Raw genomic sequence first — 12,833 nt, forward strand, 5'->3', positions numbered from 1 at the left:
AAATAGAGAGTAAAACAATGAGAGGTTGTTATGTTGGATTTTTGCTTCTACTTGGACTCTTTATTGCGGCAACAGAAATCATTTAGTTTCAATTTGCATGATTAAAGTCAGATGCATAGTGTAAGAAGAACAAGCACTCCTCCAATTCAAACAACACCTTGTAGATCATTCCCATTGGTTGTCTTCTTGGGACAATACGAAGATTGTTGCAAGTGGGAAGGAATTAAATGCAGCAACAGGTCATGTTGTCACCCTTGATCTCTGGGCAGATAGGTTTCTTAAACACCCTAAATATCTAGAAGGTTTACTTGTAAAAAAAAAAAAATATCTAGAAGGTGAGATAAGTTATTCATTACTTGGATAATATGAAGGTGAGATTTCATGCAGCCAATTCAGATGAATTCCATTAATACTTAAAATGATTCATGAAGCCGACTTGAATTAATTAAAAATTAAACTTAGTTATCATTAGCTGGTATTGAAGGGCTGACTTCAACATTGGCTTGGCTGGTACGATATTGTGAAAATGAATCCATGTATATACTATTTACAATATGACAATTTTAAGGACAATGCTACAGATTGGGGTGCTGGAGGACACGAGAAACCGTACCCTCCATGGCATTTTACGGGTTCAAAGCTGCTTCAGAGGGCACCAAGCACGCCAATACATTAAGGAACTTGGGAGAGGAATAGCCACTCTTCAGTCATGTAGTCCCCTTTCCATATACTCTGCTTCTCTGAAATGATTCATCTGTTTAGCAGAAACTTGAAGTGCTTTTTAGAATTGATATTGCTACATCCATCAATGCAGTTGTTCGTGGAGACAAAAGCAGAAAGGAATATGCAGTATTGCTTCAGAGACACAGAGCTGCTATTGTAATACAAAAGCAGTTGAAAGCAAAGATTGGTAGGAGGAAATTGAAGAGTATGCATGATGCTTCAATTGTGATACAATCAGGTAAGAATATTAGAGTTCTTAATTTGTCAAACCAATTCCTTTAATGAATGATGTTATGATCAGGGCTTACTAAATCAGAGAGGAATAGTCACCCTTCTACCTCCCGGGGTTGAATTGTATAGATTGCAAAAGTAATGCAATAGACTATTATGTCCTTTAGGGCGTGCTTCATTGCAACAAGGCATATAAGTCCACTCTCTAGTTGGAGCATAAATATCATATAAGTCCAACTTGGGAAAAAAAAAAAATATCTTACCAATTATGATCCAAAATCTTTATGAACATATTTACATTTGGTCTTTAGACTTAACAATTAGTGTATAAATATCTTTGCTTAATATCCTATCTAGAATGAAGTGAAAATCGACCTCAATATTCTTGGTCCTAATGAAAAAAAGGCTTGAGCTGCTTGGCATTTTTGTGCTCTCCGATCAAGATCTCAGGGGCTCTGCAAAAACCCAAAACTCCCCCTTCAAGCGTTTCCGATCGAATTATATGCTGTTTGGTTACTTATAAAAAAAAAAAAAAATAGCTGCTTGGTTATGAAAGAATAATCATATAGGAGTTGTAGCTAAGAACAAGCTCCTAAAAAATTAGGTTCTGAGCTCCTGAAAATTCCTGTCATTCCTTTCCCTCCAAATGCATCATACTAGGCAAGTGGGAACCATCTTCTACATTATTTTAATTTGTGGGCATTCTCCTAACCATCTGCTTTAGTGAAGGAAGGCCCACTACTCTTCTGGGTATAATACAAGCCAAACCAAACCCGTCTGAAGAAGTCACTACCCAAACATTAACCATCTTGGATAGATTAAAAGATGGTCAAAAGATTCCCCACTCCTTTTGCTCATACATCACCAATCAATCACCACAATGCATCTCTTCCTTAGATTATCTACGTGAGAATCTTCCTAGAGTTAATGTCCATGCAAACAATGCTGCTCTTCTCTAAGGGGCCTTAGTCCATTAAATAGTTTTCAAAGGAAAGGGATGGTTATCATGGGGGATGAGGATGTTGTAGAAAGAACAGACTGAAACTTCTTTAGGCTCTTTCCATGAGAAGGATGTTCAATGTTCAACTCCTCGTCCCAAGCAAGTGGAATGCAACTGATTAAAACATCAATGAAGGCATGTATCTACCGGTCTTGAGCTCTCATAATGATCCGTTGGAGAACCATCCTTGGCATGAACAACATTATATATGAGCACGTTTTCTTGAGAATCCTATCTGCACGCCACCAATCATGCCAAAATCTATTCTTGGATCCGTTTCCTACCTCCCAGTCTCTTCATAAACCAGTTCTTTGAGGTCCATGGATTTCGTTAGAATACCATACACCCCACATGTATCCGTACCTAGAATCTATTACAACTTTCCACATGGCCTTTTTCTCATTCTGATAGTGCCAAAACCACTTACCCAAGAGTGCATGATTAGACAGGAGCAGGTCTTGCACTCCCAACCCACACTCATGGACCAGAGAACATACCTTAATTTTTTTTTTGATAAGTAAAATAAGTATATATTCATCCAAACAACTGTCAATTATAAAATCAGAATATGCCCTACTTATGTAGGGGGATTAGAAACTAAAAACTCATGAAAGTCCATGCCATTAAAGTCCACAGCAATGGCCCAAGTACAAAAGGTCCTAAAAAATAACATTTTTAGCTCCGCCATAGATCTCTCTGTCTTCAAAAATCCTCTCATTGCGCTCCTGCCACAAGCACCACATAATACAGATTGGAATCATCTTCCAAACCGCTTTGATCTGTCGCACACCTTGAATCGAGGTCCAGCAAGCCAAAACATCCAACACAATTTTCGGCATAACCCACGCTAAATCCATTCTGCTGAGCACCTCATCCCAAAAAGTCCTGGCTATCTCACAATGTAAAAGTAAATGATTCACCGATTCACCCCCTCTTTTACACATACAACACCAATCTACTATGATTATGTTTCTTTTCCTCAAATTATCCATAGTAAGAATCTTTCCCAAAGACGCTGTCCACACAAAGAAGGAAGCTTTGGGAGGAGCCTTATTACTCCAAAGCTTTCTCCAGGAAAATTGTATCTCAGTAACTTGTGTGAGTACCTTGTAAAAAGAGCGAACAGTGAACACCCCTTTCCCTGTTGGTCTCTACCACAGATCATCTGCATGCTGGGTATCTGGGCGACAAGAATACAAAAGACTATAAAAATCTACAAAACTCCCCATCTCCTAATCCTGTGCTGCCCGATTGAAGTTGATATTCTAGTGGATGTTCCTTCCTGTGTTGTTTTAAAGTGGTTAAAACAAATCACACATACGTTAATTTATTAGGTGAAATTTGACCTCTTCATTTAACCCGCTCCACAATATGTCACTTTGTAGTTTCTCTTGGTCTTTTGTCTTGAATGTAGCTCCCAAAGGAAGGCATCGGTACTTTATGGTAAAGAGGAGACCCTGCACCCTAGATACCAATGCCATCTAGACTTTCCACATTGATAACTTGACACAGTGGAACCAACTCAGTTTAGCTAGATTAACCTTCAACCTGGATACTACTTTGGAACACAAGAGTAAACCATGCACATAGCGTAGGTGATTTGGGTTAACCCCACAAAACAACAAATTATCATTTTTAAACTGAAGATTTGATATGTCAAGGGCACAAATTTCTGAGCACCCACAAAAAGATCCAATAAAAAATATAACGACCTAGGAAAATGCTAATCTGATAACCACATTTGCATTATAACCCCCAAAAAGACACTTCAATTGAAATTTCCCTGTAATCACTTAAAGGGAAATTTATCCTTTCTTATCACCCTTTATTAGTAGATAGTAATCTGAAATAGTGCAGCTCATTCTATTTCAATGTTTGAAGTATTTATAGTGTCTTTTCCTTTTGCTAACCAGGTGGATCTCTTGTATACTTCCTATGTACTAGGTTAACACCCATTTTTCATATTCATACAAAATTATCTTATAAAAGAAGTAAATAGTGAATGTGAGACTTGTCACCCTTTCCTTTCTAACTTACCCACCATATGTGAGTTATGCTTTCCCAATTTGGGAATGCGTTGTTACAAACATCCATCAATACAAGCGGACAGCATCTTTCCAAGCTCCTTTATGAAAATAACTAAAAGCAAAGGTGACAGGATCTCTCTACTGCAAAACAGAAGAGTTACTGATTAAAAGGGATGGGGTTCCATTCACCAAAACCGGAGTCGCACTGTAGAGAGAGAAGGAGCATCCAAGATCACCATTTTTTCCCAAAAATCATATCTCCTCAGCAAGTATAAAATGAAAACACCAATTGACATGATCATAGGCTTTTTCAATGTTTACTTTGTAAAGCACCCCTTGTTCTCTAGATCTAAGCCTACTGTCCAGGTTCTTGTGAGCTATAAGAACATAATCTAGGATTTTTCTTCTTGTAACAATGGTAATTTTAGGATTTGAGACAATCTTCTCTCCACCATACCCATCTATTAGCAAGAACTTCAGAAATGATCGTGTAAGCCACTCACATAGCTAATAGGCTTGTGATCTTTACTGTCCACAACCCCTGGTTTCTTGGGAATGAGAGCAATGAAGGTGGCACCAATACTTTTTTCAAACTTGCAATTTGTATGAAGGTCATGAAACACCCGCATTATGTCTACCTTAATCACCTCCTAGCAAGCTCGAAAGAAAGCCATAGAGAACCCATTCGGACACAATGCCTTTTTCACTGTTCAACGCTTCCACAACTTTCAGAATCTCCATTTCCTCAAAAGGCCTTTCAAGCCAGGATGCCTCCAATGCCCCAATGGAATCAAACTAAGCCTTCATGCAAATTGTTCAGAAAATTTTTGGCATAGAATTGTGCAAAATGATTCCGAATTTTAGTTTGGTCGGTAGAAATATATTCATCAACCAAAAGAATCTCAATAGAGTTGTTTCTCCTACTCATGTTAGCCACTCGGTGGAAAAACTGATTCATTACAAGTCTCAAAGGTAAAATGGTCTCTTAGAAGTAGTTTTTTGAGTAAACTGATGCATTTAAAACTTTTGCCTCCAACACATTCTTTGATAATGTAGTCCGTTTCATATCACTTATCACTAGGGTTTTTCTTCATCTTCTCTTCAGCACTAACTCTCGCTTCTTCCACACTATCAATTGCTTGCAGCTCTTCCATAAAGGAATTTATTTATTTATTTAATTTTTTGATAAGTAAGAAAATTGTATTCATTGAATGAAATAGGTGAAGCCCATGTACACATGAAGTATACGAAAGAAACACCTAATTACATTCTAGGATCATGAAAAGAAAACAAAAACTCATGAACAATCCCTCCATTAAGTACACCTAATATCAAAGGAATTTATTTGATATTCTACATTGCCAAAATTATGTTCATACCAAAATAATTTTTAGTTTATAAGTATGTTCATACCAAAATAATCCAATGAAGAATTCCACATTTTTTTTTTTTTTTTGTAGAGAAGAGGGATGGTACACCCAATTTTATTGATAGCCCTCACTTTGGTGGAGGAATACCATGTACAATAGAAAGCCTGGGGGTCACAAAAATCCCAAAACTACGGCTTTAAAAAAGTAAACTATCTAAATGTAAAAAACTACAAGTTCATATTTACAAACATCAATCAGGTATTATAGATTGTATACAGCTTAGAAAACTATATGAAACAAAATGTATTTAATGTCTAAAGTGAGGGAAGCACATGTAATCCATCCTAAACTCACCCAATGCAGCCTTAGGAAGTTGGGAAGCTAGGAAATAAATTTCTGAAATACCTGCAGCCCCTATTTTAGCCAAAGCATCAACCCCTGAGTTATTTTCTCTATGTGATCCCATATGCTATAGTACTTCTAAGGAGGATAAATAGAATTTGTAAACCATTGTACAAGAACTGCTAAATCTGTTTCACACTCCCAATAGACCAAATTGTAGACAATATAATAAACCCTGTCTAAAAGCCATTAGTTCTGCATGTGTTAGTGCCCAAAAACCAAATTACTTGTATCAGATCTGAGAATGCCTCCACACCCTATCTTCCCAGGAGTATTATAAGCAGAACCATCTATATTAAATTTAAGCATCCCAGAAGATGGGTGCTGCCAACTGAGTAAAATAGACATTTTAACCATCACTCGTATGGAATTTAAACCCAAAGTTTGCAAGGATAGATTTGCATCAAAAGGTAAAACCTTGGGTGGTTTTATCAACATATTCAACTCAGATATCCATTGACAGACCTTGTGAATAACTACAGCAGCCATTGTTTCCTTTTTATTGTGATAATGACCATTTCTAGCTATCCAAATCTCCCACAAAATGAGCATAAGAGTGATAGATGCTCGAATTGACAGTTGGTCCTTTCTTCTTGATGCCAGCCGCCATCTTGATAATCTCCGGTATTGATCATAAGAATAGGCAAAAGCCAGAAAATTTTACAGTGAACTTCCCTTCCTTGGAGTGATGCCAGAAAATCTTGTTATCAACTTCCCTCCTCATGCGAGTGGAATATATGAGATCTTAAAACTCCGATAGTGCCGATTTTCTAATCAGGTGCGTTTCTTAAGAAAGTGACGTTCCATTGAGGAGCACCATTTGAGTGTCCTGTCGCCACACCATATGTCATGCGAAGATTTGATTTTGAATTCGTCACCCACCTCAAACCAAGTATTTCTAAAGTATGCATCCCATCCTCTTCTTATGTGCTTGCAAAGCCCCACCCCTTATGGCCCACTTACCTCATTTGAACACCAACCTTCCCATGCTTCACCATACTTCGATTCTATTATATTTCTCCACAAGTTCCCCCGTTCTTGCTTGTATCTCTACAACCATTTGCCCAACAAAGCCTTGTTAAAAACTTGCAAATTCTTGACACCCTGACCTCCTTCTGAGATGGGAGAGTATATTGTGCCCCATTTTACCAAATGAAAATTAAACTCATCATTCATATCCCCCTCCACACACACACAAGAAATCTTGCGGAAGTTTCGCAATTCTTTGGGCCACCTTGGTAGGAAGCGAGAATAGTGATAAGAAATAAGTCGGCAAGTTGGATAGAGTACTTTTAATTAAAGTAATCCTACCACCCTTGGATAGGTACATCATCTTCCAACTAGCCAGTTTCCGTTCTATTTTCTCTAATACATCATCCCAAATTGATTTCGACTTGAATGGTGCACCCAAGAGGAGGCCAAAATATTTCATCAGCAAATGAGATTTCTTGCATCCCAAGATGGAAGTCATTCTCTCCATGTTAGTAACAACTCCTACCGGAACTACTTTTGATTTGGTCAAGTTCACCTTCAATCCCGAAGTAGCTTCAAAGCGAAGAAGAAAGGCCCTCAAAGCATGAATATGATCATTTTTGGCCCCACAAATATTAGTGTGTCGTCGGCAAATAGTAGGTGAGAAATACTTGCCTCCCCCGCTGAAAATCCACAAAGGAAACCGGCCTTCACAACTCCTAAGATCATCTTGCTAAATGTTTTCATTACAAAAACAAATAGTAGCAGAGAAAGAGGATCTCGTCTTAAACCCCATGAACATCATTTTGAACCAAAGTCACATCGCTTGAGCATGTAAAGCAAAAAGCTCCAATTGACCTGGTCATAAGCTTTTTCCATGTCTAGTTTGCACAAAAGTCCCGGCTCTCCCGACTTGAATCTACTATCCAAACAATTCATTTGTGATAAGTACCAAGTCAAAAATTTGCCTACCTCTAACAAAGGCATGTTGAGACTTGGATATTAGCTTCTCCATCGCCAGGCTCAATCTATTTGCCAACACCTTTGACATGATCTTGTATATCCCACTCACTAAGCTAATGAGTAATCTTTTACCTTAACCACATTGGTTTTTTTTTGGGAATGAGAGCAATAAAAGTTGCATTGAGTCTTTTTCAAACCTTCCATTTTAATGAAATTCATGAAAGACGCTCATAATGTCATCTTTGATCACTTTCCAACAAGTTTGAAAAAAAGCCATAGAGAAACCGTCTGAACCTTTAGATTTGTCACCCATCTCTTCGAAGGGTCGCTTAAACCGTGCTAGTTCTTGCGACTCGAAAGCATCAAAGGTAAGTCCTTCTAATTTTGGCCTCCAAGAAAATTCTTCCAAAAGCAATTGCTCATGGTACTTTACAATATGGCTCGTGATTGTTTATTGATTTGAAGTAGCCTTCCCATTCACCAACAATGTCTCGATGGTATTGTTCCTTGTATGTGAATTTGCCACCCGGTGGAAACATTTGGTACATATGTCCCTCTCTTTCAACCACAAGGCTCTTGATCTGTGTCTCCAAGATATTTCCACCAATAATGAAACTCTTTCAAGTTCTGTAGACACTTGGGCTTTAAGAGCTCTCTCCTCTTCGGATAGTTCCCTAACCTCCTCCACACCCTCCAATCCCTCACTTGAGTGCTTCAAACAGAGTATACTTTTGGCCTCCACATTGCCAAACACCTGCTCATTCCAAGCCTTTAGGTCTTTTTTCGAAGCCTTCAATTTACTTTCCATGACATAGCTTGGGTGTCCCTGAAATTGGTATGAAGACCACCACTGTCAGACTCTCTTAATGAATCCCTCTGATTTCAGTCACATATTTTCAAGCTAAAGTACCTTGGGCCTCCAGGATTACCTCCACACTCAAGGAGGATGGGAAAATGGTTGGAGCAAAGCCTGGATAGTCTCTTCTATATAAGGTTTTGGTGGTGTGCTTCCCATTCAAGTGATACCAAGAATCGATCGAGTCTTGACCAAGGGGTGTTCTTGGTTGTTCGACCAAGTGTAGGAGCCACCTGCAAGAGGAAGACCAAGCGTAGGACCTAGTGTTCGACCAAGTTTGAGAATTCTACCATTGCTGAATTGAGACTAGAGCCACCCGATCTTTCACTCAGAAACATTGTTATGTTGAAGTCACCACCAATACACCAAGGTAGGTCCCATATGCTGTTTACACCAGCCAGCTCATCCCATGATAACTCTCTTGCATGGTCTATATTAGGACAATAAACACCTGCAACGGCCCATTGGAATCCATCCACAACTACATTTAATATGATGAGTTTTAATTTCGTTTCTTGTAAACATACAATGTCTACTTTCCATTTCTGAAGGTGGTTTCTGATTTTGAGGTGCTTTTAATCTCATTCAGTTCCATTACGTTCCACGAAATGGTTTTTGGCTTCATAAAACTACATCCGTTGCCCTTCCCTTCAATCCTGCACGGCCCGAACATCTCTCTCGAGCTTTGTAATTAACTGTCCAGTCGAGTCTTTTTGGTTCTCTTGCTCTTTTCTTTGCTGAATTGAACTCATTTTCTGAGTTTGTTTGACCAGACTCTATGGCTGTAAGAAGAGCCATGAATTGGTCCTCGAAGCCATCATTGATCGCATTTACATAGATAACCTGTGTTTTGGGCTTTTTCTTTTAAGATATAAACTTTGTTTCTGTTAAATCAAGGACCTCTGTGCTTTTAAACCCCACAAAAACATGAAATTAATCTATAACGCTTCCATTGAAAAATTTAGAAAAATAGAAGTATAAAAACTTACGTTTATACCTCCGCATGCTCTGACGTCATCGGGGTTGGAGATGTAGGCCCGAGCAAGGAAGAATCTACCCTGCTGCATGGGTGTGTTTCAGTAATGCAATCTATTTTATGTTCTCAATCATGGTGATAGCGTTCTTATTAGAGAAGTATCTAATGGGTTCAATTTGGGTAGTTAATCTGGTCTAAGTTGGTTGAGAGTACCTTATTATATTCGAAATTAATAACTGTAGCGGAGTCTGCTCTACTATGTTTGTCAATTCAAGTGAAAGTTGAACCCCGTTTAGCCTCTACTGGCTTGAGTTGTGGCTTCTAAATTTCAACTGCCATACATATTCAATATTACCATAAGATTATTCATGCTGGGGGGCTGGTGCACTGAAGAGATATCTGGGGTCAGTGGTGTGGCGGTTTGGAAACACATTAGGAAGGGGTGGGGGGCTTTTAGTAGCCATTTTATATTGGTGTTAGGGAGGGGTTCTCGCATTAAGTTTTGGAGAGACATATAGTGTGGGAATGAGGCTCTAAAGGATGCATTTCCAACTATTTTCCAAGTGGCACGTAACCAGGATGCCTCAATAGAGGACCTTATGACTCTATCAGGAGACCAAGTGCAGTGGAATGTCACGTTTAGTAGAGCAGCGCAAGATTGGGAAGTGGACACTTTTGAGGCTTTTTTCAGCCTTCTATATTCTGTGAAGCCCAATAGACTACAAGGTGATAGGATGTGGTGGACTCCAACGGGTAAGGGCATTTTCTCAGTTCAATCCTTTTATAAGCCAAGCCGCAAACATTCCCTTCCCACGGAGGAGAATTTGGAGAAATAAGGCGCCGCCTAAAGCGGTCTTCTTTACTTGGACAACAGTGTTGGGGAGGATCTTGACGACCAATAATTTGAGGAAGTGCTGGATAGTTATACTTGACTGGTGTTGTATGTGTAAGAGATTTGGCTAGACAGTGGAACACCTCTTGTTACATTGTGAGACATCTAGAGCCTTGTGGGTGGAAGTCTTTAGCCGGATTGAACTATCTTTTGTTATGCCTGCTTCTGTGGTAGATCTCTTGGCCAACTGGACACTTCCAAGTGGAGTTCAACAAATCAAGGCGGTGTGGAAAATGATCCCGATCTGTATTATGTGGTGTATATGGCAAAAGCGCAATGATCGGACTTTCGAAAACAAGGAGCAGTCTCAAGAGGAACTTCGATCTCTATTTTTCAGCACTTTATGTCTATGGGCCATTGCTTTAGATTTTAATGGCCTGAATTTTCATGACTTTTTAGTTTCCCTTACTTCGACCTAGATAGGTCTTATCTCTTGTATACCATTTGTGTACTCGGGCTTTGCCTATCTTTATTAATATATTCTTGATTACTTATATAAAAAAAAAAGATTATTCATGCTTTTGTTGATCATGTGGCAGTTATTCGTGGCTGGCTGGTCCGAAGATGCTCAAGAGATTCAGGATTACTAAAATCGGGGGGGATGAAGGTACTCCTTACTCATTGACTCTATTCTCTTTCTGAACTATATTTATAACTTCTCTACTCTAGTGGACCGGTTTGCCAGAATCAGAATCATTACTCTTTTTTTCCTGACAAAACAAAAAATCACTGGACGCTGTATTTGCCATTCTTTATCTCCCTTTACGCTACCAAGTTGTTCCCCAAAGGAAATACTTGATAGTAAGATCCCATTTATATGGATCAATTTTTTATCCCTAAGAAAGAAAATCATATGGAATCACTACTTTCTGCATAAAAATGTTTGCTAATATTGTATGGACAGCTTGGCTCTTGATGGTGTTCTAGTTTAATATAAGACTTTGCATGAAATGCTTTTTGGAGTACCCCATGTTTTTTTCTTAATTCAAGAGTTTACAAGTACGAATCCGAAACAGGATAATGAGTCAGACAAGGTGCTGGTGAAGTCTTCTTTCCTTGCTGAATTGCAGCGCCGAGTTCTTAAGGCCGAGGCTGCTCTAAGAGAAAAAGAAGAGGAGAATGACATCCTTCACCAGCGTCTCCAACAGTATGAGAGTCGGTGGTCTGAATATGAGTTGAAAATGAAATCCATGGAAGAAGTGTGGCAGAAGCAAATGAGATCTCTACAATCTAGCATCTCCATTGCAAAGAGGAGCCTAGTCATTGATGATTCTGGAAGAAACTCCGATGCGTCAGTAAATGCAAGTGATGACAGAGACTACAGCTCGGAAATGGGTAGTAATCATAAGCAAGTTGAGAGTAATGGGCTGAGGCCAATGAGTGCCAGTTTAAGTGTAATAAGCCGGTTGTCTGAAGAATTTGAGCAGAGGAGTCGAGTATTTGGTGATGATGCCAAGTTCTTGGTGGAGGTAAAATCTGGTCAAGTCGATGCAAATTTGAATCCAGACCGGGAGCTTAGGAGGTTGAAGCAGATGTTTGAAGGTTGGAAGAAGGATTATGGGGCAAGACTAAGGGAAACAAAGGTAATTTTGCATAAGCTTGGAAATGAAGATGGTACTGTCTTGAAAAGAAAGTGGTGGGGAAGAAGAAACAGCTCAAGGATGAGTTAGATGGGTTAGAGTTATCTCAATACTTTTTGGGTCCCTTTCTGTTTTCCTTCTTTAGAAATCGTGACGGTAATGTTAACAACGTGAGAAGTGTGGAAGAGAAAGAAAAGCTGAATGATAATCTTAATTTTTGTGTAAAGGGTTTTATTGTCTCCTCGTCTTTTGGCAGCTCTTTTATATTTATGATTGTGAGCTGTTGAATACCGAGATTGTGAAGAGCATTGGTGTTACCAACAATTTGGCACCACACAGAGCCTTAGTAATTCGATCATGTATATCAAATTGAATATAGTTCCAAGGTATTTTAATGAAATACAAACTGTCTGGCCATATAATTTGCAACGTGTATTTTACAATGCAGGTCGTGAAATATCTCACGTGATCTCAGTTGGCAATGTGAGTAAACTACAGTAGACGTAAGGACTGATATGACATGATGAAATTCATTAGTCCATAGTCATCAAAGATATTCTAAACCCATAATCTAAATCCATCAATTAAATATAGTACTAACTTATTAGAACACAATTATGCAACATAATATGACAATGCAAACATCACCCACTAACACTCTATTTGTAGTTGAATATAACAAATGATCAATGGACCATAAGCCCATTTGCCTACTATCAGACTCCAACAACAAATCAACTCGACAACTTTGACTACCCTCCACATAGCCCACAACTAGACTGTAAATCACTAAACCACTACACAGTCCACAATCAAACGACAATCCACCACATAGTCACTG

General features: G+C 38.8%; 1 protein-coding gene across 1 annotated transcript in view; it reads left to right on the top strand.

Annotated features, from left to right (window-relative positions):
* The window catches only part of LOC121257751 (myosin-1-like), a 43,148-nt gene extending 30,737 nt beyond the window's left edge, over positions 1-12,411 (top strand). The window contains exons 21-24 of the mRNA XM_041158949.1: positions 582-711; positions 815-961; positions 10,952-11,019; positions 11,429-12,411. Coding sequence (XP_041014883.1) covers positions 582-711; positions 815-961; positions 10,952-11,019; positions 11,429-12,082 — 999 coding nt within the window. The 3' untranslated portion in view covers positions 12,083-12,411. The remainder of the gene's footprint in view (positions 1-581; positions 712-814; positions 962-10,951; positions 11,020-11,428) is intronic.
* The last annotated feature ends 422 nt before the right edge of the window (positions 12,412-12,833 follow it).

The sequence above is a fragment of the Juglans microcarpa x Juglans regia genome, chromosome 3S (genome assembly GCF_004785595.1).
Source record: "Juglans microcarpa x Juglans regia isolate MS1-56 chromosome 3S, Jm3101_v1.0, whole genome shotgun sequence".
In the NCBI taxonomy this organism is placed as follows: domain Eukaryota; kingdom Viridiplantae; phylum Streptophyta; class Magnoliopsida; order Fagales; family Juglandaceae; genus Juglans; species Juglans microcarpa x Juglans regia.